General features: G+C 45.9%; 1 protein-coding gene across 6 annotated transcripts; it reads left to right on the forward strand.

Moving 5' to 3' along the window:
• Nucleotides 1–3,697: 3,697 nt before the first annotated feature.
• LOC104661111 (zinc finger protein 20) lies at nt 3,698–13,752 on the forward strand. Of its 6 annotated transcripts, none has more exons than XM_030936710.1 (5): nt 3,698–4,271; nt 7,991–8,168; nt 9,221–9,356; nt 9,565–9,625; nt 11,129–13,752. In XM_030936710.1, the coding sequence occupies exons 2-5, from the start codon at nt 8,151–8,153 to the stop codon at nt 12,525–12,527; spliced, it is 1,614 nt and encodes a 537-aa protein (XP_030792570.1). In that variant the 5' UTR covers nt 3,698–4,271; nt 7,991–8,150; the 3' UTR covers nt 12,528–13,752. The 6 variants fall into 6 exon arrangements, with proteins under 6 accessions (XP_030792570.1, XP_030792573.1, XP_030792571.1 ...); XM_030936713.1 differs by having other exon boundaries at nt 7,991–8,163; nt 9,230–9,356; XM_030936711.1 differs by having other exon boundaries at nt 7,994–8,168.
• Nucleotides 13,753–23,305: the final 9,553 nt, after the last annotated feature.

The following is a 23,305-nucleotide window of genomic DNA, read 5'->3' on the forward strand; positions in this document are numbered from 1 at the left end:
TTTTGAGACGGAGTCTGGTTCTGTCACCCAGGCTGGAGTGCAGTGGCACATTCTCAGCCCACCACAACCTCTGCCTTCCGAGTAGCTGGTTTTACAGGCATGAGCCACGATGCCCAGCCTCTAACCTTGCTTTTTTTTTTTCTTGAGACAGAGTCTCACTCTGTTGCCCAGGTTGGAGTGTGGTGGTGCGATCTTGGCTCAGTGCAACTTCCACTTCCTGGCTTCCCAGGTAGTTGGGATTACGGGCACCCACCACCACGCCAGGCTAATTTTTTATATTTTTAGTAGAGACAGGATTTCACCATGTTGGTCAGGCTGGTCTTAAACTCCTGACCTCAAGTGATCCACATCAGGGTCTCCCAAAGTGCTGGGATTACAAGTGTGAGCCACTGCACCCAGCTTTCTAATCTTTTTCCCGCCTTCTAATCTTTGTTTTTTTTTTTTTTTTTGAGACACAGTCTCACTCCAGGCTGGAGTGTAGTGGTGTGCTCTCGGCTCACTGCAGCCCCCACCTCCCGGTTTTAAGTGATTCTGCTGTCTCAGCCTCCTGAGTAGCTGGGACTACAGGCGTGTGCCACCACACCCCGCTAATTTTTGTATTTTTAGTAGAGACAGGGTTTCACCATGTTGACCAGGCTGGTCTTGAACTTCTGACCTCAGGTGATCCACCTGCCTTGACCTCCCAAAGTGCTGGGATTATAGGCGTGAGCCACTGTGCCTGGTCATTTTTGTATTTTTAGTAGAGATGGGTTTCTCCATGTTGGCCAAGCTGGTCTTGAACTCCTGACCTCAAGTGATCCATCTGCCTCAGCCTCCCAAAGTACTGGGATTATAGGTGTGAGCTACTGCGCCAGGCCTAATCTCTCTCTCTCTCCCTCTTTTTTTTTTTTTTTTCTTTTCTTTTTTTGAGATGGAGTCTTGCTCTGTGGCCAGGCTGGAGTGCAGTGGCCCAATCTCGGGTCACTGCAACCTCTGCCTCCCAGGTTCAAGCGATTCTCCTGCCTCAGCCTCCTGAGTAGCTGGGATTACAGGCATGTGCCACGATGCCCAGCTAATTTTTGTATTTTTAGTAGAGATGGGTTTTCACCATGTTGGCCAGGATGGTCTCGAACTCTTGACCTCATGATATGCCCGCCTCAGGCTCCCAAAGTGCTGGGATTATAGGCATGAGCCACCACGCCTGGCCCTAATCTCTTTTCAAAGTACTTTTTTTCTGTAATGAATGGCATAAATCAAAACCTTTTTTTCTAATGACAAACATTTTTCTTTTTTATTTTATTTAATTTTTTTTAGAGACTTGGTCTTGCTGTGTGGACCCGGCTGGAGTGCAGTAGTATTCACAGGTGTGATCTTAGTGCACTAGAGCTTCATATTCCTGGGCTCAACAATCCTTCTACCTCAGCCTGCCAAGTAGCTATCACTACAGGTGCCAGCTGCTGTGCCTGGCTTCCACTTTTTTTTTTCTTTAATCAGTTCCTTTTAAAGACCAAAGAAAACCTGTCCTCTTGTGTGGCCTAAGTTGATCTGTGAACATTATTCGCTATGACCCAGAAAATCCCACAAACTTGTGCATGTTAGAAGGATGAAACCCTCATGTTCACTGTAAGAACTGTGAAGGTGCTCAGGCCATCACAGGTATGCCTATATGAAAAGCCACCAAGTATCTGAAATATTTTCTTTTACAGAAGTTATGTATACCATTTCAGTCTTAGAAAATGGAGTTGGTAGCTGTACCCAAGACAAACATTGGGGTTGAACTCACCATCAGTTGTCCAAAAAAGGTACTGAAATTTGCTTACAAGTGCAGAGTTATGCCGAACTTAAGGGTATAGATGTAGATTCCCTGTTTATTGAGCACATCCAGGGAACAAGGCACCCATAATGTACCACCTGACTTAACAGAACTCATGGGCAGATGAACCCATCCACAAACTCCCCTGCCACATCCAGATGATGCTTAGTGAAAAGAAACACATTGTTCCAAAAGCAGAAGAGGAGGCTGCATGGAAGAAAAAGATACCCCAGAAGAAACATAAACTTAAGAGACAAAGAAATTCAGCCAAAAGAAAATGCAAATAAAAGTTCAAAACAAAAAAACCAACTCTAAAATTCATAAAACACAAAATATCATACTCTCTTAAATATGCCTGCATGATATCTCTCTGATAAAAGTTGGCTGTACTAGAGAAAATGAAAATAGGTGACTGGCAGATTCTGGGTCTATGATGAATCAGAGAAGGATGGTTTTCACTTTGTTTTACATTTTTTTAATGCCTGATGTTGACTTGGTAGAAAGATGATAATAAAGAGATCCTTCTGTCTATGTGTTTTAGATTACTCATGTTGACTGAAGAAAAAAATTAAATTTGTTAAAGAAAATTTAACAAATTTAATTTAGGATTGATTTAGGACAATAGCCTGGAAGCAGTTCTGATTTGGAAGCAGTTTGATTTAGGATTGACTGAGGACAATAGCCTGGAAGCAGTTCTGACAGATGGCTGCTATGCAGTATTTTGGTTTACAGTTTATAAGAGACAAGTGGGCCCTGTGCTCTATCTTGTTTTTTCTTCAAAGCATATTTCTGGAGAGCGCAGAGTCCCAGAGTCAGGAATGTTATAAAGTCAGGCTGGAAACCAGAAATAAGTAACATGACTAAACATTTGTATGTTTTTTTGTTTTGTTTTGAGACGGAGTCTCGCTCCATTGCCCAGGCTGGAGTGCAGCAGTGCAATCTCGGCTCACTGGAACCTCAGCCTCTCTGATACAAATGATTCTAATGCCTCAGCCTTCCAAGTAGCTGGGATTACAGGTGTACACTACCACACCCGGCTAATTTTTGTATTTTTAGTAGAAATGGGATTTCACCATGTTGGCCACGCTGGTCTCCAACTCCTGATCTCAGGTGATCCACCCACCTCGGCCTCCCATAGTGCTGGGATTACAGGCTTGAGCCACAGCACCCGGCCACTACTGCCTAACTGTCATGCAGTTAAATAATCTTAGACACTTCCTCCTCGACTTTATACATACACACTGGAGGAGGGCTCTGCTCCTGTGTTATTCTCGCAGTGGGTTTGAGGATGTTTGTCTCATGGAAACTGGTGATGTGAGAAGCAGGCGAATAGCCTGCAGGGGGCAGCAGAGACCAACGCCAGGGACTGGACGGGGAGGCCAGTATGGATCCTGCCAAGGAAGAAAGTGGAGCTCTCCTGGATGCTTCCTGGGCAGCCGCCCTCCTGCAGGTGGCTTGCAGCTGCTCAGAGCAGATCCAGAAAGAGTGTGGGTTCTGATGCGCTGCAGTGCCCTGGAAAGCAGGAGACCCACGTGCAGGTGCACTTCAGGGGTTTTGTCCTTTCTGCGGTTGTAATCTGGAATCTGGGGCCGTTTTCAGGAGCAGTGCTTTGGGTTTGACATGCAAAGGGTCCCTGGGGTCAGACTAATTTGCATATCTGAAGAAAACCTGTGAAGATCAAGTTCAGGGAAAGAACTGTTTGGGACCTCTCCTGGAGAATGGGCTTATGAAGTTGACAGTTTATTTAGGTCAGAAGCTTAAAATCACCAAGTGAGAGTTTTCTGCCGATGAAGATGAAGGTCTGGAAGGAGGGAGCATTTCCACACTGTGAAGTGGGGTGAGATATGTGAAAGCCTTGGCCATGTCTCATCCCTAATTCCGGGCCCCTGAAGGACAACGGCCTCTCCTTCCTGGTGCAGTCGTGCCTGGCCTGGTCTGGGCACCCCTTCCTGCTCTGAGGTCAGCAGATCGCTCCATTGGACACTGAGTCTGGAATTCCCTGCATACACTTAGGACCCTGTGCAGGACGAGGAAGCACGGACAGCCCATTTAATGAGGAATAAGATAGTGCCCTGTCTAAAAATCAGGAGCAAATCTGGCTGAAAAAATATCCAATGATCAGGGCTCAGGGAGAGAGCTGTCCCTTAGAGAGAAGCTGTGGCTAGAACTGATGAGTCGGGCTCTGCAGGGCCCGTTACCCAGGGCTTGTGCCGTCACTCAGTTCTGAGGGGGCGGGGCCTTGCACCTTGCCCAATCAGAAGCGCTGGGGCGGGGCTCGGCCAACTGTCCATCCGGAAGGAGCAGGCCCATTCCGCCTCTACTTTTGATGCTATGCGGATTGTTGTCGGGATACTAGATTTCCTACTCCGAGAGGCCCGGGTCCCTTCGCCACTTCTGTCGCTCTGCCGCCTGCACTGTGACCTGCACTATTCACGGGAGCCCTAGAGAGGACCCCGGGACACCTGGAAGCCGGGAAATGGTGAGTGTGTGGGGCCGGAGTCCCCAGACGGGGGAGAGGCTGGGTGAAACCGGCCTGAAGCGGCTGTGGCGGGACCCTGGTCTCCTCGCGGCGCCTCCTGCATCTGGGACCCGAATCTCTCTGTCTCAGCCCGTCCCTCCATCCCCTGGGCCGCAGGGTGCAGCTGGGCCGGCAGCCAGGACCCCAGGCATCCTGTCCTGTTCCTGCACCGGCGACTGTGGGTCCCGGCCCCGGAGCCCTCTCTAGGCAGCTTCGCGCCCACAGCCCCGGATTCTGCGGTGACCACGGGAGGGTCATGGGGGAATCCCTCGGGGTATTTTTCTGTTAAAAGTTAAAGAGTTTGGGCCCGGCGCGGTGCCCACGCCTGTATTCCCAACACTTTGGGAGGCCGAGGCGGGCGGATCACGAGGTCAGGAGATGGAGACCATCCTGGCTAACACGGTGAAACCCCGTCTCTACTAAAAATACAAAAAATTAGCCGGGTGTGGTGGCGGGCGCCTCTAGTCCCAGCTACTCGGGAGGCTGAGGCAGGAGAATCACAGGAACCCAGAAGGCCGAGGTTGCAGTGAGCCGAGATCGCGCCACTGCACTCCAACCTGGGCGACAGAGCGAGGCTCCGTCTCAAAAAAAAAAAAAAAAAAAAAAAAAAAATTAAAGAGTTTGAGCAAACAGCGATTCATGAATGAGAAACACCCAATCATGATTTTTGGTTTGTTACCAAAAAACTTTAAGAAGAATTGCATTTTGTTAACGGTGGAGAGTGTCCAGGTTCTTGGCATCTTGAACAAAGAATTGGACAAAATGCATAAAACAAGGAAGGAATGAAGGGATTAACACTCCACAGTGTGCGAGCGGGGCTGAACACAGGGGCTCAAAGGCCACGTTACAGAATTTTTGGGAGTTTACCCCCTGGAGGATTCCATTGTTTACTTGGGGTATGCCCTATGTCAAAGAAGAGGATGAAGTAAAGTTATAAAATCATTTACTGGCCGGGCGTGGTGGCTCAAGCCTGTAATCCCAGCACTTTGGGAGGCCGAGACGGGTGGATCACGAGATCAGGAGATCGAGACCATCCTGACTAACCCGGTGAAACCCCGTCTCTACTAAAAAATACAAAAAACTAGCCGGGGGAGGTGGCGGGCGCCTGTAGTCCCAGCTACTCGGGAGACCGAGGCAGGAGAATGGCGTAAACCCGGGAGGCGGAGCTTGCAGTGAGCTGAGATCCAGCCACTGCACTCCAGCCTGGGTGACAGAGCAAGACTCCATCTCAAAAAAAAAAAAAAAAAAAAAAAAAAAAAAAAAAAAAAAAAAAATCATTTACTTGGCTTAAGCCCTATGGAGTGGGTATTTCTTTTCATAGCTGAAGTGTGAATAGGCCTTATGTTCCCTGCCTGCAGACCCTATTTTCCTACCTCAACTTGAGTTTGATTTTGATGTCTTTAGGTAATTACTTATGGCACTAAACACACTTCAATCTAATTGCTGCTGCTTTAAATTTGTTCACACTACCTATAGGGACTGGCTTCCTCCTGCATTTTCCTAATCTATGGGATGCAGGGTCTCAAATCCTCTACCCTGCTAGCCCACCCTAACTCTTCAGTGGTTTGCAGTAACATCTTTTTTGGTTTTTTTTTTTTTTTGAGACGGAGTCTCGCTCTGCCGCCCAGGCTGGAGTACTGTGGCCTGATCTCAGCTCACTGCAAGCTCCGCCTCCCGGGTTTACGCGATTCTCCTGCCTCAGCCTCCCGAGTAGCTGGGACTACAGGCGCCCGCCACCACGCCCGGCTAGTTTTTTTTTTTTTTTTGTATTGTTAGTAGAGACGGGGTTTCACCGTGTTAGCCAGGATGGTCTCATCTCCTGACCTCGTGATCCGCCTGTCTCGGCCTCCCAAAATGCTGGGATTACAGGCTTGAGCCACCGCGCCCGGCCTGCAGTAACATCTTAAATTTTCAATTACTTTCCCGCATCTCCAAAAATTAACTCCCCTTCTCCAACTCACAGTATTATCAACTTTCTTTCTTTCTTTCTTTCTTTTTTTTTTTTTTGAGACAGAGTTTCACTCTTGTTGCCCAGGCTGGAATGCAATGGCACCATCTCGCCTCATTGCAACCTCCGCCTCCCGGGTTCAAGTGATTCTCCTGCCTCAGCCTCCTGTATCAACTTTCTTTATTGTATAGTATATTTCTTCATCCTTTCTTTCACATAGATGCAGTATTTTAGTATGTTGTCATCTTTTCACAAGGTCACGGATGACTCTTTTTAAAATATTTGTGTTCTGTTTCTGAACATTTCACGTAACAGGAAAATAGAGAATAACCACTTGATACTCCAGTGAAAAACCCCTGTTCCTCTCCTCTTACCTTGCAAGGCACAGACACCATCTCAGAGTGGCTTTGGGTTGTTTCCTTTTTTTTGTTTTTGTTGTTTTTTTTTTTTTGAGACAGAGTCTTGCTCTGTCGCCTAGGCTAGAGTGAAGTGGCGCGGTCTTGGCTCACTGCAACCTCCGCCTCCCAGGTTCAGGTGATTCTCCTGCCCTCAGCCTCCCGAGCAGCTGGGTTTACAGGTATGCGCCACCACAGCCGGCTAATTTTTTTTGTATTTTTAGTAGAGATGGGTTTTCACCATGTTGGTCAGGCTGGTCTTGACTCCTGACCTCAAATGATCTGCCCGACTCAGCCTTCCAAAGTGCTGAGATTACAGGCGTGAGCCACCATGCCTGGACTGTTTCCTTTTTGAAAACTTTACAGGGTGATGTGTCTTCAGGAGTCCCAATCTATCTTTTCCTGGTCCTGGGTTTCAGAACCGTCTGGGGCTGAGCCAAAATGCCCACAGCTTCCATCCCTCCTGGCCTATTGAATATCAGCCCCTGGGTCAGTCCTCCCAGAGGAGGGTATGGGGCCTCCCAAAGGAGCAGCTGAATTTCCCAAATGGGAGGAGACTCCTGGTACACTCTTCATCTAGATAGCCAACCCCTTGGGATGCTCAGTTTTTCTCCCCCAGTCCCAGCTTCCATTACTTGGAGACACACAGCTGGTCAGCCAGTTGGATGTTGCTATTAAGGGAGAGGTGTAGGTTAGGTGAGTCACAGCAGAGTCATCTTAACAAAGCCATGACATAACAGTGCATTACTCACAATTCCAGAGAGATGAGGGCAGCATGCCTTGCAGGGCAACACAGAGTGAGGGGAACATCCAGGATGCAGATTCAGCCAGCAGGTGGGGAGAAAGACAGACAGGGACCTTTGGGCCAGAGTTTTTCTTGGGGTCCAGGGCAATGCCCAAGGAGGTTTCTCTCAGGGAGTTGTTTCTGGTAGATTTAGAGCAAGAAGGTGCTAGTTCTGTGAAGTCAGGCTGTGATTAAAAAGTGGTATGTGCCATCCTAAGGGTAAGTGGGGCAAGTCAAGTTGATCTATGAAGCTGTTCCACAGTGAGTTGGTCACCAGGAGGCAGCCGTGTAAGTCACATATGTGGGTTAAGCACATGCAGGAACTGGGAGGAGGTAGAGAACTGGGAACTGTTGAGGTCGAGTGCAGCTTTCTTCTTCTTCTTCTTCTTTTTCTGAGACAGTCTTTCTTTGTCGCCCAGGCTGGAGTGAAGTGGCGCTCTCTCAGCTCACTGCAACCGCCGCTTCCCGGGTTCAAGTGATTCTCCTGTCTCAGCCTCCCAAGTAGCTGGGACTACAGACACGCACACACCCGGCTAATTTTTGTATTTTTTAGTAGAGAAGGAGTTTCACCATGTTGGCCAGACTCTTCACCAGACTCCTCACCTGAAGTGATCGGCCTGCCTTGGCCTCCCAAAGTGCTGGGATTACAGGCGTGAGCCACTATACCCGGCTGGAGTGCGGGTTTCTTCCGTTATAAGAAAGTGAAACCCATAATGAAAATGCATGGTAAGGTAACATAAGAACTCACAATAACAGGCAACTCTAGAAGTAATTCATGTGGAGATGATGGGCCAAAGATTGTTTGTTCTTCTGTAGATAACCATCTGTCCCTGTCCCTGTTAAGTGAGGACCACTTGCATAATTGGCTGGTGATACCTGCTTTGTCATGGTTTCACTGTTTTCAGAATCTGCTGTTTTCCATTAGTCTATCTTTCTATCTGTTAATACCATTTTCTCTTGATTAGTATAGATTTTATTTATTTTATTATTTTTTTTTTCCAAGACAGAGTTTCGCTCTTGTTGCCCAGGCTGTAGTGCAATGGCGCAATCTCAGCTCACTGCAACCTCCGCCTCCTGGGTTCAAGTGATTCTCCTGCCTCAGCCTCCCAAGCAGCTGGGATTACAGGCATGTGCCACCATGCCCAGCTAACTGTGTATTTTTTTTTTAATAGAGACAGGGTTTCTGCATGTTGGTCAGGTTGGTCTCAAACTCCCAACCTCAGGTGATCCGCCCGCCTCGGCCTCCCAAAGTGCTGGGATCACAGGTGTGAGCCACTGCACCTGGCCTATTTATTTTATTATTATTTTTTTGAGATGGAGTCTTGCTTTGTTGCCCAGGCTGAAGTGTGGTGACGCAGTCTCGGCCCACTGCAACCTCTACCTCCTGGGTTCAAGCCCTTCTCCTACTTCAGCCTCCCGAGTAGCTGGGACTACAGGCGCCTATCACCATGCCTGGCTGATTTTTATATTTTTAGTAGAGACGAGGTTTCTCCATGTTGGCCAGGCTGGTCTCAAACTCCTGACCTCAGGTGATCTGCCTGCCTCAACCTCCCAGAGTGCTGGGATTACAGGCGTGAGCCACCGCGCCTGGCTGAAGACCCTCTCTCTTAACAAAAAAAGGCTTGGTTTGTGGGAGAACATTAGTATAGACAGAAAGTAAGAGTTGTGATGACCAAGTCATGGGATAAATGTTTGGAGTCCACAGTATCATGGGAACTTCTTAGGAATAAAGAATAAGCCTCCAGGGCTGTTAGTCTTACCTGTCCTCCTTTACATGTGTGAGATGTTTCAGGATTCTGTGGCCTTTGAGGATGTGGCTGTGAGCTTCACCCAGGAAGAGTGGGCTTTGCTGGATCCTTCCCAGAAGAATCTCTACAGGGATGTTATGCAGGAAACCTTCAGGAACCTGACCTCTGTAGGTGAGAATGACAATATTACTTCCCAGTGAATTAGAGAACAAATGTTTCTAGGTCATCAATGCAGTTCATTGATTTGGAACATGGACAGAAAATACTTTGATGAATAAATCAGACATGGCTACCATGTACCATAAATACAGAATCTAATGATTTTTAAATAAATTCATACTAATTCTGGATCTGTGTTTTCTCTGGGTCTGTGTTTTAGGAAAAACATGGAAAGTTCAGAACATGGAAGATAAGTATAAAAATCCCAGGAGAAATCTAAGGTAATTTTCTCTTACAAGACAAGACAATGCCTCTAGAAAATCTTAAAATGTGAGAAAATATTAAAAAGAAGCAAAAGAGCCGGGCGCGGTGGCTCACGCCTGTAATCCCAGCACTTTGGGAGGCCAAGGCAGGTGGATCACGAGGTCAGGAGATCGAGACCATCCTGGCTAACATGGTGAAACCCCGTCTCTACTAAAAATACAAAAAAAAAAAAAAAAAAAACTAGCCGGGCGAGGTGGCAGCGCCTGTAGTCCCAGCTACTCGGGAGGCTGAGGCAGGAGAATGGCGTAAACCCGGGAGGCAGAGCTTGCAGTGAGCCGAGATCCGGCCACTGCACTCAAGCCTGGGCGATAAGAGCGAGACTCCATCTCAAAAAAAAAAAAAAAAAAGAAGCAAAAGAAATAAGCCCAGTACCAAATTTATGTATTCATAGAAAGTTTTCCTAAAAACCTATGTTTAAATGTAACATAGGCTGGGCTGGGCACTGTTGCTCATACCCAAAATCCCAGTCCTTTGGGGCGTTCAGACCAAAGGATTGCTGGAGGCCAGGAGTTTGAGGCTGCAGTGAGCCATGATGGTATCACTGCACTCCAATTTGGACAACAGGGTGAGTTGAGACCCCAGCCCAAAAAAAAAGACGCACATGTTTAGTATTTGTAAAATAGTTTACTTGAAAATAGGATTATGAAGCCCCATAGAAAAACTAATTTTTTAAAAATATATATACCCAGACCATCTTGCAGAGCATATAGTTCATTAATATTCAAACAATTCAGACAGAGCAGAAAGCTGACACTTTGCCGGGCAGTGTTAAAAATGCAAGTGCAATACTTGTTAATGAATATAAATCACGATTTTTTCTTCTTTTTTGAGACAAGAGTCTCACTCTGTCTCCCAGGCTGGAGTGGAGTGGTGTGGTTTCAGCTCACTGCAACTGCCACTGCTTGGGTTTGAGGTATTCTTGTGCCTTAGCATCCCAAGTAGTTGGGATTACAAGCCCACGCCGTCACACCCAGCCAATTTTTATATTTTTAGTATAGACAGGGTTTTGCCATGTTGGCCAGGCTGATCTCTAACTCCTGGCCTCAAGCCATCTGCCCGCCTCAGCCTCCCATAGTGCTGGGATTACAGGCGTGACCCACTGCACCCAGCCAATATAGATCACTTTTTTTTTTTTGAGACAGAGTTTCGCCCTTGTCACCCAGGCTAGAGCACAATGGCGCTATCTCAGCTCACTGCAACCTCTGTCTCTGGGGTTCAAGCGATTCTCCCACCTCAGCCTCCCAAGTAACTGGGATTACAGGCACCCGCCACTGTGCCCGGCTAATTTTTGCATTTTTAGTAGAGACAGGGTTTCACCCTGTTGGCCAGGATGGTCTCGAACTCATGACCTCAGGTGATCCGCCCACCTCAGCCTCTCAAAGGCGTGAGCCACTGCACCCAGCCCTATATGTCACTTTTAATCAAACCGTTAATAATATGCTTCTCATTTTTCACTGAAGTCTTATGAGAGAGAAACTCTTTGAAAGCAAAGAAAGTCATCACTGTGGAGAAAGCTTCAACCAGATTGCAGATGACATGCTGAACAAGAAAATTCTTCCTGAAGTAACACCGTGTGAAAGCAGTGTGTGTGGAGAAGTTAGCATGGGTCACTCATCTCTTAATAGGCACATCAGAGCTAACACTGGACAGAAGTCTTCTGAGTATCAGGAATATGGAGAGAATCCATATAGAAATAAGGAATGTAAGAAAGCCTTCAGTTATCTTGACTCCTTTCAGTCACATGATGAAGCTTGCACTAAAGAGAAACCCTATGATGATAAAGAATGTGCAGAAACCTTCATTTCCCATTCATGCATTCAAAGACACAGGGTGATGCACCGTGGAGATGGACCTTATAAATGTAAGTTTTGTGGGAACGCTTTCTTTTTTCTCAATTTGTGTCTTATCCATGAACGAATTCACACTGCTGTGAAACCATATGAGTGTAAACAATGTGGTAAGACCTTTACTCGTTCCACTACCCTTCCAATACATGAAAGAACTCACACAGGAGTGAAAGCCGATGCATGTAAGGAATGTGGGAATGCATTCAGTTTTCCTAGTGAAATTCATAGACATAAAAGGTCTCACGCTGGAGAAAAACCCTATGAGTGTAAGCAATGTGGGAAAGTCTTCATTTCTTTCAGTTCCATTCAGTATCATAAGATGACTCACACTGGAGAGAAACCCTATGAATGTAAGCAATGTGGGAAAGCCTTTAGATGTGGCTCACACCTTCAAAAGCATGGAAGGACTCACACTGGAGAGAAACCCTATGAATGTAGGCAATGTGGTAAAGCCTTCAGATGTACCTCAGACCTTCAAAGGCATGAAAAGACACACACTGACGATAAACCCTATGGATGTAAGCAGTGTGGTAAAGGCTTTAGATGTGCTTCACAACTTCAAATTCATGAAAGGACACACAGTGGAGAGAAGCCCCATGAATGTAAGGAATGTGGAAAAGTATTCAAGTATTTTTCTTCCTTGCGTATACATGAAAGGACGCACACTGGAGAGAAGCCCCATGAATGTAAGCAATGCGGAAAAGCATTCAGGTATTTCTCTTCCTTGCATATACATGAAAGGACACACACTGGAGATAAGCCATATGAGTGTAAGGTCTGTGGCAAAGCCTTCACTTGTTCCAGTTCCATTCGATATCATGAAAGGACTCACACTGGGGAGAAACCCTATCAATGTAAGCACTGTGGTAAGGCCTTTATTTCCAATTACATTCGATATCATGAAAGGACTCACACTGGAGAGAAACCCTATCAATGCAAGCACTGTGGCAAAGCCTTTATTCGTGCCAGTTCATGTCGAGAACATGAAAGAACTCATACCATTAATATATGAGAAATCCTGTTAGTGGAAGAAATAGGAGAAGCTTTCTGTTGTCCCACTTCCTTTGAAACACGAGAAAAGAGAGTGGTGAAAGAACCTCTGGATAACTGCCTTTTGAATTGAGAAGAGAGACCTGCAAAAGGACAATAAAATCTAGAAGAACTTGGATGGTTCTGTAATACAATTCACCTATAGCCAATCTTGCATGAGATTTTAAAGGCACAGAAAAGGAAGGCATCAGTCACATATTAGAGGCAGCACACAGGAAAAGAGGTGTGTGGCTACCTGCTTCCAGCCCATTTTCCTGATTCTTTCACTTGTTAATCGAGAGTATCCCCCAAATCACTTGTCTCTGTTCTTCAGAGCTGTAGGTCTCCAGAGATGTCCCCAGGTGCTGCACATTGAAGATACATGCCCACTTTGCTATTTCTTCAGAAGTGTTAAAATGTTTACCAGAGAACTAATAAATGTTGTTATGGCTGGAAATACTCCCTGATGCCCAACTCCTCTATAGATTGAGTTGGTTTAAGAGGTCTATGTATTGCAAGCATTGTTGTTTCTATGGATAGTGACCCTGTTCTTGATTAAACCAACTAGATGGGAGCTTGTTCCTCTGCTGCATTGTGCGGTGATTGGTCTCACCAAAGGCTTTTATGTGAGAAGAGCCACCTTGCTCTTACCAGGAAACTTCAAGCGTTTGCTGTTATTCACAACTGAATGTAATGTCTCCCTTCATTTTTAACTTTTTATGAGTATACCTGACTAAAAACACTAATGTGGTTTCCTGGCAACAAAGACTTTTGTTCATGTATTTTAGAAATAAGCTTATTAACTGTTTATAACAACTGCATACTAACAATTATTATTTTTTAATTAAGAAGCTATATTACAACATCCCATTAGCATCATGTATTAGATCAAGTTGATAGTGTTACCATGTTAGCCCTGTGGACACTGTGAGTCAGTGTTGCCATGTGGATGTCAGGCATATTTTTCCTCATGTAGATTTTACTTTTCATGCTTATATTCTTAGTTTTTATCTGGATCATGACTTTTCATTTATTCTAAACACCAAAGGTCATCTCATGTTCTTATGAGTGACTTCTGACCAAAGACCACCAGTGGCATAACTGTTGTCAAAGAGGGTGTAACATACTGTAGTAATGAATATGAACAAAATCCATAGATGACTGTGAGATGTGTGAGAATTACAAGGTAGTCACATTCGTGAGAAGAGCAAAATTTGGGGTATCTTTGTAATTTAAAGTGTTTTCTTCTGTCACATTTTGAGACATGGTTAAAGAATGAGTTATTTTTGTACTGATCCATCATGGTCACTGAGGAGCATCATCTTGTGTTGCAGGTGTATGACATGTGCCTGTTCAGGGTCAAAAGACTTGGCCTTCTGGTGAGGGAAGGCCAGCCATCAGACTTCTGGACCAGTTTTTGCCATACTATTCTCTAAATCCTGACATATTCCCTACAATTTATGGACATTGTTACCATAACATACCTCAGTTAAAATATATAAATTCACTTCTCATCAAAGTATATACTATGATTTTATTTATTTTTTGTAGATGTGGAGTCTCCCTGTTTCCCAGGCTGGTCATTGACTCCTGGATCATGTGATTCTCCCATCTCCATCTCCCCAAGTGCTGGGATTACAGACATGAGCCGCCGCAATCGGCTAGTACTTTTGTTTAAAAAATCACCTTGGCTGGGCGCGGTGCCTCACGCCTGTAATCCTAGCACTTTGGGAGGCCGAGGCGGGCGGATCACGAGGTCAGGAGATCAAGACCATCCTGGCTAACAAGGTGAAACCCCGTCTTTACTAAAAAATACAAAAAATTAGCCGGGCATGGTGGCGGGCGCCTGTAGTCCCAGCTACTTGGGAGGCTGAGGCAGCAGAATGGCATGAACCCAGGAGGCAGAGCTTGCAGTGAGCCGAGATCGCGCCACTGCAGTCCAGCCTGGGTGACAGAGCGAGACCTCATCTCAAAAAAAAAAAAAAATTCACCTTGAGTCCTATGGTGCCAATATGTTTTTGAAAACTGAATTTCCTGTCCAGTAAGGAACAAAGTCAGCATCACGATTCCAATCAAGTCTTTCTTTCTCTGGTAACATGCTGTTGATGCAAACTTGTCAGGAACCCCCTTATGCTAATACTATGAAGCTAATGACATCATGGAAAAGTCATGCATGGAAAATCCAATCATTTCCTTTAAGGCGTCATGGGTGCTTCTCTTCACAAAAGCTTATTTGAGTCTCCCTAGAGTAAAAATCCCAGGTCCCAGTAGACATAGAAGCAATCACTGACTGACCAAACCTTAACTATGTGTGATGATATATGGAAAATACCTTGATTTGTGAGACATGATTTTTTTTTTTTTTTTTTTTTTTTTGAGACAGAGTCTCACTCTGTCACCCAGGCTAGAGGACAGTGGTGTGATCTTGGCTCACCGCAACCTCTGCCTCCTGGGGTCAAGTGATTCTCCTGCCTCAGCCTCCCAAGTAGCTGGAATCACAGGCACCCACCACCACACCTGGCTAGTTTTTTTTTTTTTTTTTTTTTGAGATGGAGTTGCTCTGTTGCCTAGGCTGGAGTGCAGTGGTACAATCTCAGCTCACTGCAAGCTCTGCCTCCCAGGTTCACGCCATTCTCCTGCCTCAGCCTCCCGAGTAGCTGGGACTACAGGTGCCCACCACCACGCCCGGCTAATTTTTTTTGTATTTTTAGTAGAGACGGGGTCTCACTGTGTTAGCCAGGATAGTCTCCATCTCCTGACCTCGTGATCTGCCTGCCTCGGCCTCCCAAAGTGCTGGGATTACAGGCTTGAGCCACCGTGCCTGGCCAATTTTTTGTATTTTTAGTAGAGACAGGGTTTCACCGTGTTGGCCAGGCTGGTCTCAAACTCCTGACCTCATGTGATCCACCTGCCTTGGCCTCCCAAAGTGGTGGGATTACAGGCGTGAGCCACCATGCCTGGCCAAAAATTCTTATTTTAACTATCCGTGTCTTATTTTTGCACTTTTTCACAAGGCAAGGTCAAAAAGCAAAGGAAAAAATCCTTTTAAGATCAATGTACTTAGGTTGAAAATGTGTTTTTTCTCAGGAAAAACTTGTAATTTGATAATTAAAATCCTCAGTTTATATGCAGCATCACCAAATTTTCTTAAAATTACATATTTCAAATGTGAACTTAAGATATATGTTTTTCTCATTATTTACATTTTGCTTCCTATCTATAGGCCTTTTTTTTTTTTTTTTTTTTGAGATGGAGTCTGGCTCTGTCTCCCAGGCTGGAGTGCAGTGGCCGGATCTCAGCTCACTGCAAGCTCCGCCTCCCGGGTTTACGCCATTCTCCTGCCTCAGCCTCCAGAGTAGCTGGGACTACAGGTGCCCGCCACCTCGCCCGGCTAGTTTTTTGTATTTTTAGTAGAGACGGGGTTTCACTGTGTTAGCCAGGATGGTCTCGATCTTCTGACCTCGTGATCTGCCCGTCTCGGCCTCCCAAAGTGCTGGGATTACAGGCTTGAGCCACCGCGCCTGGCCTTTTTTTTTTTTTTTTGAGACGGAGTGTCGCTCTGTTGCCTAGGCTGAATTGCAGTGGCACGATCTCGGCTCACTGCAACCTCTGCTTCCGGGTTCAAGTAAGTCTCATGTCACAACCTCCCAAGTAGCTGGCACTACAGACAAGCATCACCATGCCCAGTTAATTTTTGTATTTTTTGTAGAATTGGGGTTTCACCATGTTGGCCAGACTGGTCTCAAACTCCTGGCCTCAAGTGATCTGTCTGTCTGCCTTGGCCTCCCAAAGTGCTGGGATTATAGGCATGAGCCAACATGCCTGACTCCTCTAGGCCTTTTAAATCTTTTACTCATGATATTGGTCAGCCCACGGTCAAAATAATTAATAAAAGATATACACAAAAATTCAACACCACAGTGAAAGTTAAATTCATTTGTTGAGAACCACTCAAGCAACTCAGGTGTACACAGATAGACCTGTGGCAACTGGTGAACAATTAAATGGCACAGAAGTGGCTGGGTGCGGTGGCTCATGCCTGTAATCCCGGCACTTTGGGAGGCCGAGGTGGGCGGATCATGAGGTCAGGAGATTGAGACCATCCTGGACAACATGGTGAAACCCCGTCTCTACTAAAATACAAAAAAGTAACTAGGCGTGGTGGCACATGCCTGTAATCCCCGTTACTCAGGAGGCTGAGGCAGAGGAATCCCTTGAACCCGGGAGGCAGAGAGTGCAGTGAGCTGAGATTGTGCCACTGCACTCCAGCCTGGTGAAAGAACAAGACTGTGTCTCAAAATAAATAAATGGCATAGAAGTTGCAATAATGACCTCTACTGTGCAGTACTGTCTTGGCAGAGATACACAAGAACTCCAATAAGGCCCTCATATGATATGCAGAACTGCCTCAAACATCATGTGACCATAGAACTTTGCCAAGCATAGTCTTATGTTTACAACTCTGCACTGGCTTACCCAAAGATTCGACTGTGCTCATTTCTCAAGCCATTGTTTACTGAACATTCTTTGTAATGTATGAGGCAAAGACGATTGCCTAGGTGTAATTTCCTAATCACTGGGGTAGGTCTGGTTTCTGAGAGCCCAGTAGAGGAACTCAGTTCACAAAAATGGCTTTCTATAGTTTCTGCTTGATACTTCCTATTCTGCCATCTTTCCAGAATCCTCTCCCCGGACTTCATATACTAATACATCATTTCAGATCTCATTACAGATGTCACCACCTCAAGACACTGTCTTCTCCCCGCCCCCCCGACCCCAACTTGAAACTCAAGGGCACACTCTCTCACCCATTACTCCTATTTCATTTAGTATATAGAATCTTTTCCACACACTTGTCAGAATCTGGAACATAAGGTTCACAGGGTTGATTGCTCTCTGTTTAACAAGGTAAAAAAGTTAAGTCATGTAGGCCGGGTGCGGTGGCTCACGCCTGTTATCCCAGCATTTTGGGAGGCCAAGGCGGATGGATCACAAGGGCAGGAGATCGAGACCCTCCTGGCTAACATGGTGAAACCCCATCTCTACTAAAAATACAAAAAACATTAGCCGGGCTTGGTGGTGGGTGCCTGTAGTGCCAGCTACTCGGGAGGCTGAGGCAGGAGAATCGCTTGAACCTGGGAGGCGGAGATTGCAGTAAGCTGAGACTGCACCACTGCACTCCAGCCTGGGCAACAGAGCAAGACCTTGTCTCAAAAATAAATAAATAAATAAATAAATAAATAAATAAATAAATAAAGTACTCCAACAAAGTCCTTTGAGCCATTTTCCAGAAAGGCAACGTCAGTGAAGCTCCCTCTTGTGGTGAGGGTAGCATTAACATCCGTGGTGAGGGTAGCATTAACATCCACACACTGTCGTGACTGGATTTCTCAAAATTGAACAGGGATCTAAGAGTGGAAAAACTCAAAATGTTTTTCCTGTGCATTCACACAATGCAATACCTCTGTGACCAAATATGTGGAGGATTTTCTCACACAGCAAACAAGCTATCCATTCTGCACTGAACACCACTTGAGTGTCCTCTAATTCACGTGTCCCCAACTCTGGGGCTACAGACGGATACCCGTCCATAGCCTGTTAGGAACTAGGCCACATAGCAGGAGGTAAGCAGAAGTGAGTGAATGGTACTGCCTAAGCTCTGCCTCCTGTCAGAGCAGCAATGGTATTAGAGTTTCTTAGGGGCGAGAACCCTATTGTGAACTGCACATGTGAGAGATCTAGGTTGCATGCTCCTTATGAGAATCTAATCCCTGATGATCTGAGGTGAAACAGTTTCATCCAAAAAAACATCTCCCCACCCTCATCTATGAAAAAATTTTCTTCCACAAAACTGGTCCCTGGTGCCAGAAAGGTTGGGGACTGCTGCTGTAATGCATTTCCCACATTACCTACCCTCATAAAAAGTACAAAACTGTCTCAGAAATTATCTGACCGGACTGGGTGCGGTGGCTCACACCTGTAATCCCAGCACTTTGGGAGACCGAGGTAGGCGATCGCCAGAGGTCAGGACTTTGAGAGCAGCCTGGCCAACACGGCAAAACACTGTCGCTACTAAAAATACAAAAATTAGCCAGGTGTGGTGGCACACACCTGTAGTCCCAGCTACTCAGGAAGCTGAAGCAGGAGAATTGCTTGAACCTGGGAGGCAGAGGTAAGCAGTGAGCCAAGATCACACCACTGCACTCCAGCCTGGGTGACGGAACGAGACTCTGTCTCAAAAAAAAAAAAAAAAGAGAAAAAAGAAAAAAATTATCTAACCATATATTCTGGTTTCCCAAGGACAGGCCTTGATTGTGACTTTTGTCCCAGCATAAGTTTTTGTTTTTGTGGTTTTTTTAGAAGAGGTTTCACTCTAGTCGCCCAGGCTGGAGTGCAATGGCGTGATCTCAGCTCACTGCAACCTCCGCCTCCCAGTTCAATTGATTCTCCTTTCTCAGCTTCCCAAGTAGCTGGGATTACAGGTGCACGCCACCATGTCTGGCTAATTGTTTTGTATTTTTAGTAGAGACAGGGGTTCATTCACCATGTTAGCCAGGCTGGTCTCCAACTCCTGATCTCAGGTGATCCGCTCGACTGGGCCTCCCAAAGTGCTGGGACTTGTGATGTGAACCACCACGCGCCCAGTCTGTTTTTTTGTGTGTTTGTGTGTGTGTGGTGTTTTTTTTTTTTTTTTTTTTTTGAGACAGAGTGTCACTCTGTCGCCCAGGCTGGAGCGCAGTGGTACAAATCTTGGCTTACTTGCAACCTCTGCCCCCCAGGTTCAAGTGATTCTCATGTGTCAGCCTCCCGAGTAGCTGGGACTATAGGCATGTGCCACCATGCCTGGTTAATTTTTGGTATTTTTAGGAGAGACAGGGTTTCACCATATTGGCTAGGCTGGTATCAAACTCCTGACCTTAAGTGATCTGCCCACCTTAGCCTCCCAAAGTGCTAGGATTACAGGCGTAAGCCACTGTACCTGGCCCCTGCATGCTAATATGTAGCTATCTGTGACCTCTCTCCGTTGAACATGCTCACCATCTAGCAGTCTGTACAGTCTGATCTGCATGCATGAATGGGTCCAAAGCCCGTTTTATGAACTTCTTCCCTGTAGCCCTTGCTATGTATTGAATTTAGTCTCCCACCAAATTCATAATTTGAATCTCTATACCCCAACATGATGTCATTTGAAGATGAGCACTTCAGGAAAGTAATTTGGGTTACATAAGGTCACAAGGTTGGACTCTCATGGTGGCATTAGTGACTTCCAGTGAAGGCTGGGCACAGTGGCTCACGCCTGTAATCCCAACACTTGGGGAGGCCAAGGCGGGCGGGAAGACAGAGGGAGAAAACACTCACTCTTTGTTCCATGTGAGGGTATAGCAAGAAGGTATCTATATCCCAGCCAGGAACTTTGTCTTTACCAGGAATCATATTGCCTAGCAGCTAGATTTTAGATATCTCATGCTGCAGAAATGTTTAAAAAATAAAAAATAATGTCTGCTGTTTGAGAAACTCAGCCCATGGCATTTCATTAGCACAACCTGAGCTAAGTCACCCCAATGGCCTCATTTTCCTATGTTAACCATACATCATTGTAGGACTGCAGCATATGAATCTACCTGAAATGGCCTCGTATCTTCCACTTTTGCCTAACACACTGCATCTTTACATGTTATTGAGACTTCCGTTTTGGACAGAGATCAGGAAGGAAGAGTATAACACTCAAAAGTGTAGTTAAGTGAGATAAATTATTATTTAAAATAGAGAACCAATAGCATTACAGGGCGCCTGTGATATGCCCACAAGAGGAGCAGTCCACCAACAGCAGGGAGCAAAGCACATCACTAGGCCTGAAGCAGAGACAAGATGGAGCTGTTATCAGACCCCAGGAACAACCTGAGCTTTAGCAGAGGATGATTCAGCAGGAGGAGAGGAAAGGATGACTGCCAACCCCTCAGAACAGGAAGGTGGCAGCCAACAGACTAGAGGTCCTGATTTTCTCTCCTATTACCTGCTTTCCTGCCAGCACCTCCCATGAGTTGGGCCAACTGAAAGCCAGAGGCTATGGGAACCTGACTGCTGTGGTACTTGGAAGTCAGCTTCCAGGGCCACAGAGCAGGGTAGGTAAAGAATGTGGACCTCCCTGGCTAGGTGCAGTGGCTTACGCCTATAATCCCAGCACTTTGAGAGGCCGAGGCAGGCGGATCACGAGGTCAGGAGATGGAGACCATCCTGGCTAACATGGTGAAACCCCATCTCTACTAAAAGTACAAAAAATTAGCTGGGCATGGTGGCAGGCGCCTGTAGTCCCAGCTACTCAGAAGGCTGAGGCAGGAGAATGGCGTGAATCCGGGAGGCAGAGGTTACAGTGAGCCGAGATTGCGCCACTGCACTCCAGCCTGGGCAACAGAGCGAGACTCCATCTCAAAAAAAAAAAAAAAAAAAAGAAAGTGGACCTCCAGGACCCAAATGAGTAATAACGGCAACGATTCAAAGTGGGGTTTGGTTTGAGAAATTAGCTAATTTTGTAACACATAAGATAATATCTGATGGGGTTAGTGATTATGCCTCTCTGAACTATGGCCAGATGTACTCTTGCACCCAAACTTAGATGAGATTTTTCACATAATGAATCCTCACCATCTGTACATGAGCTGAACCAAAATACTGCATAGGAGCAGTGAGACGGAACTGCTCCCAGGTTATGGATATTGGTCTGTAGTCCTCAGTCAGAATTCTAAATCAAACTTACTTTTTTTTTTTTTTTTTTTTGGAAACGGAGTTTTACTCTTTTTGCCCAGGCTGGAGTGCAATGGCGCGATCTCGGCTAACTGCAACCTCTGCCTCCCAGGTTCAAGGTATTCTCCTGCCTCAGCCTCCTGAGTAGCTGGGATTACAGGTATACACCACCACCCTGGCTAATTTTGTATTTTTAGTAGAGATAGGGTTTCTCCATTTGGGTCAGGCTGGTCTTGAACTCCCGATCTCAGGTGATCCACCCGCCATGGCATCCCAAAGTGCTGGGATTACAGGAGTGAATCACTGCACCTGGTCCAAACTCACTTTTATTGTCTAACAAACTTTTTTTTTCATTAGTTCAGATCAGTAATGTAAAAGAAACAATTAGAATCTTTTTTTTTTAGACAGAGTCACACTCTTGTTACTCAGGCTGGAGTGCAATGGCGCGATCTCAGCTCACCGCAACCTCCACCTCCCATGTTCAAGTGATTCTCCTGCCTCAGCCTCCTGAGTAGCTGGGATTACAGGCACCTGCCACCACACCCACCTAATTTTTTGTATTTTTAGTAGAGACAAGGTTTCACAATGTTGGCCAGACTGGTCTCAAACTCCTGCCCTCAGGTGATCCACCTGCCTTGGCCTCCCAAAGTGCTGGGATTACAGGCGTAAGCCACTGCGCCCAGCTGACGGAATCTCTTTATTACCATCTCACTAACAAGTAAACACCATGCAATAAGAAATGTAAAACAAAGGGAAAAGTGTCATGTAACACATGGACCCAGAACCTGCCAGTCAGCAATATCTAACTGCATTTTGTCTGTCACAGCCAACTTTATCAAAGAGGTATCATACAAAGATTTTTTTTTTTTTTTTTTTTTTACAGAGTCTCAGTCTGTTGCCCTAGCTGGAGTGCACTGGCACAATCTTGGCTCACTGCATCCTCCGCCTCCCGGGTTCAAGCAATTCTCATGTCTCAGCCTCCTGAGTAGCTGGGATTACATGTGCCTGCCACTATGCCTGGCTAATTTTCATATTTTTAGTAGAGACGGGGTTTCACCATGTTGGCCAGGCTAGTCTTGAACTCCTGACCTCAAGTGTTCTACGTGCCTCGGCCTCCCAAGGTGCTAGGATTATAGGCATGTAATCAGCCACCACACCCAGCCCATAGATATTTGATACAGTATTTGATTTCGATTTTTGTAAGGTTTGGGGTTGGTTTTTTTCTTTCTTTTTGAGTGGGAGTCTCGCACTGTCACCCAGGCTGGAGTGTAGTGGTATGATCTCGGCTCACTGCAAGCTCCACCTCCTGGGTTCAAGCAATTCTCATGCTTCAGCCTCCCGAGTAGCTGTAATGAGAGGCGTGCACCGCCACGCCTGGCTAATTTTTTGTATTTTTACTAGAGAAGGGGTTTCACTATGTTGGCCAGGTTGGTCTCGAACTCCTGACTTCGTGATCCGCCTACATCGGCCTCCCAAAGTGCTGGGATTACAGGTGTGAGCCACCGCACCCAGCCTGTGGTTGGTTTTTTAACTTGTGTTTGCATTTCCTCTTGGCTGAATTTATTTCTGGGATATCTTTTTTGTTTTTTTTCTGTGCAGGCTCCTCTTTTAGTTTAGGTACCATGTGTTTCTTTTCATTAAGGATCATCTGGATGTGGCAGAGGAAGTTCATGTATGGGTTCCTTTGCCCATGGGCTCTGTTAAGTCATCATGGGCACTTTGTTCCCTGGGATGTGCTCAATGATCACAAAATCTACATCCACATCCTTTAAGTTCAGCATGACCCTGCATTTTAATGCAAATTTTAGTACTATTTTTGGGACACTAACTCTGAGTCCAGCCCCAATGTTTGGCCTGGGTACACCTACCAACTCCACATTTCTAAGAATGGAATGGCATACATCATTTCTGTTGGGGGCATCTTTCAGATACTTGGTGGCTTTTCATATAAGCATACCCTTAATGGCCTGGGCACTTCCATGGGAGTTCTTAACATGAACATAAGGATTTAAACCTCCT

This window comes from Rhinopithecus roxellana, chromosome 8 (assembly GCF_007565055.1).
Source record: "Rhinopithecus roxellana isolate Shanxi Qingling chromosome 8, ASM756505v1, whole genome shotgun sequence".
In the NCBI taxonomy this organism is placed as follows: Eukaryota; Metazoa; Chordata; class Mammalia; order Primates; family Cercopithecidae; genus Rhinopithecus; species Rhinopithecus roxellana.

Excerpts from the sequence above, each read along its gene's own strand:
- LOC104661111 (XM_030936710.1), top strand. Across the intron at positions 9,357-9,564 it reads CAGGAACCTGACCTCTGTAG|GAAAAACATGGAAAGTTCAG; the intron begins GTGAGAATGACA and ends TCTGTGTTTTAG. Across the intron at positions 9,626-11,128 it reads AATCCCAGGAGAAATCTAAG|TCTTATGAGAGAGAAACTCT; the intron begins GTAATTTTCTCT and ends TTTTCACTGAAG.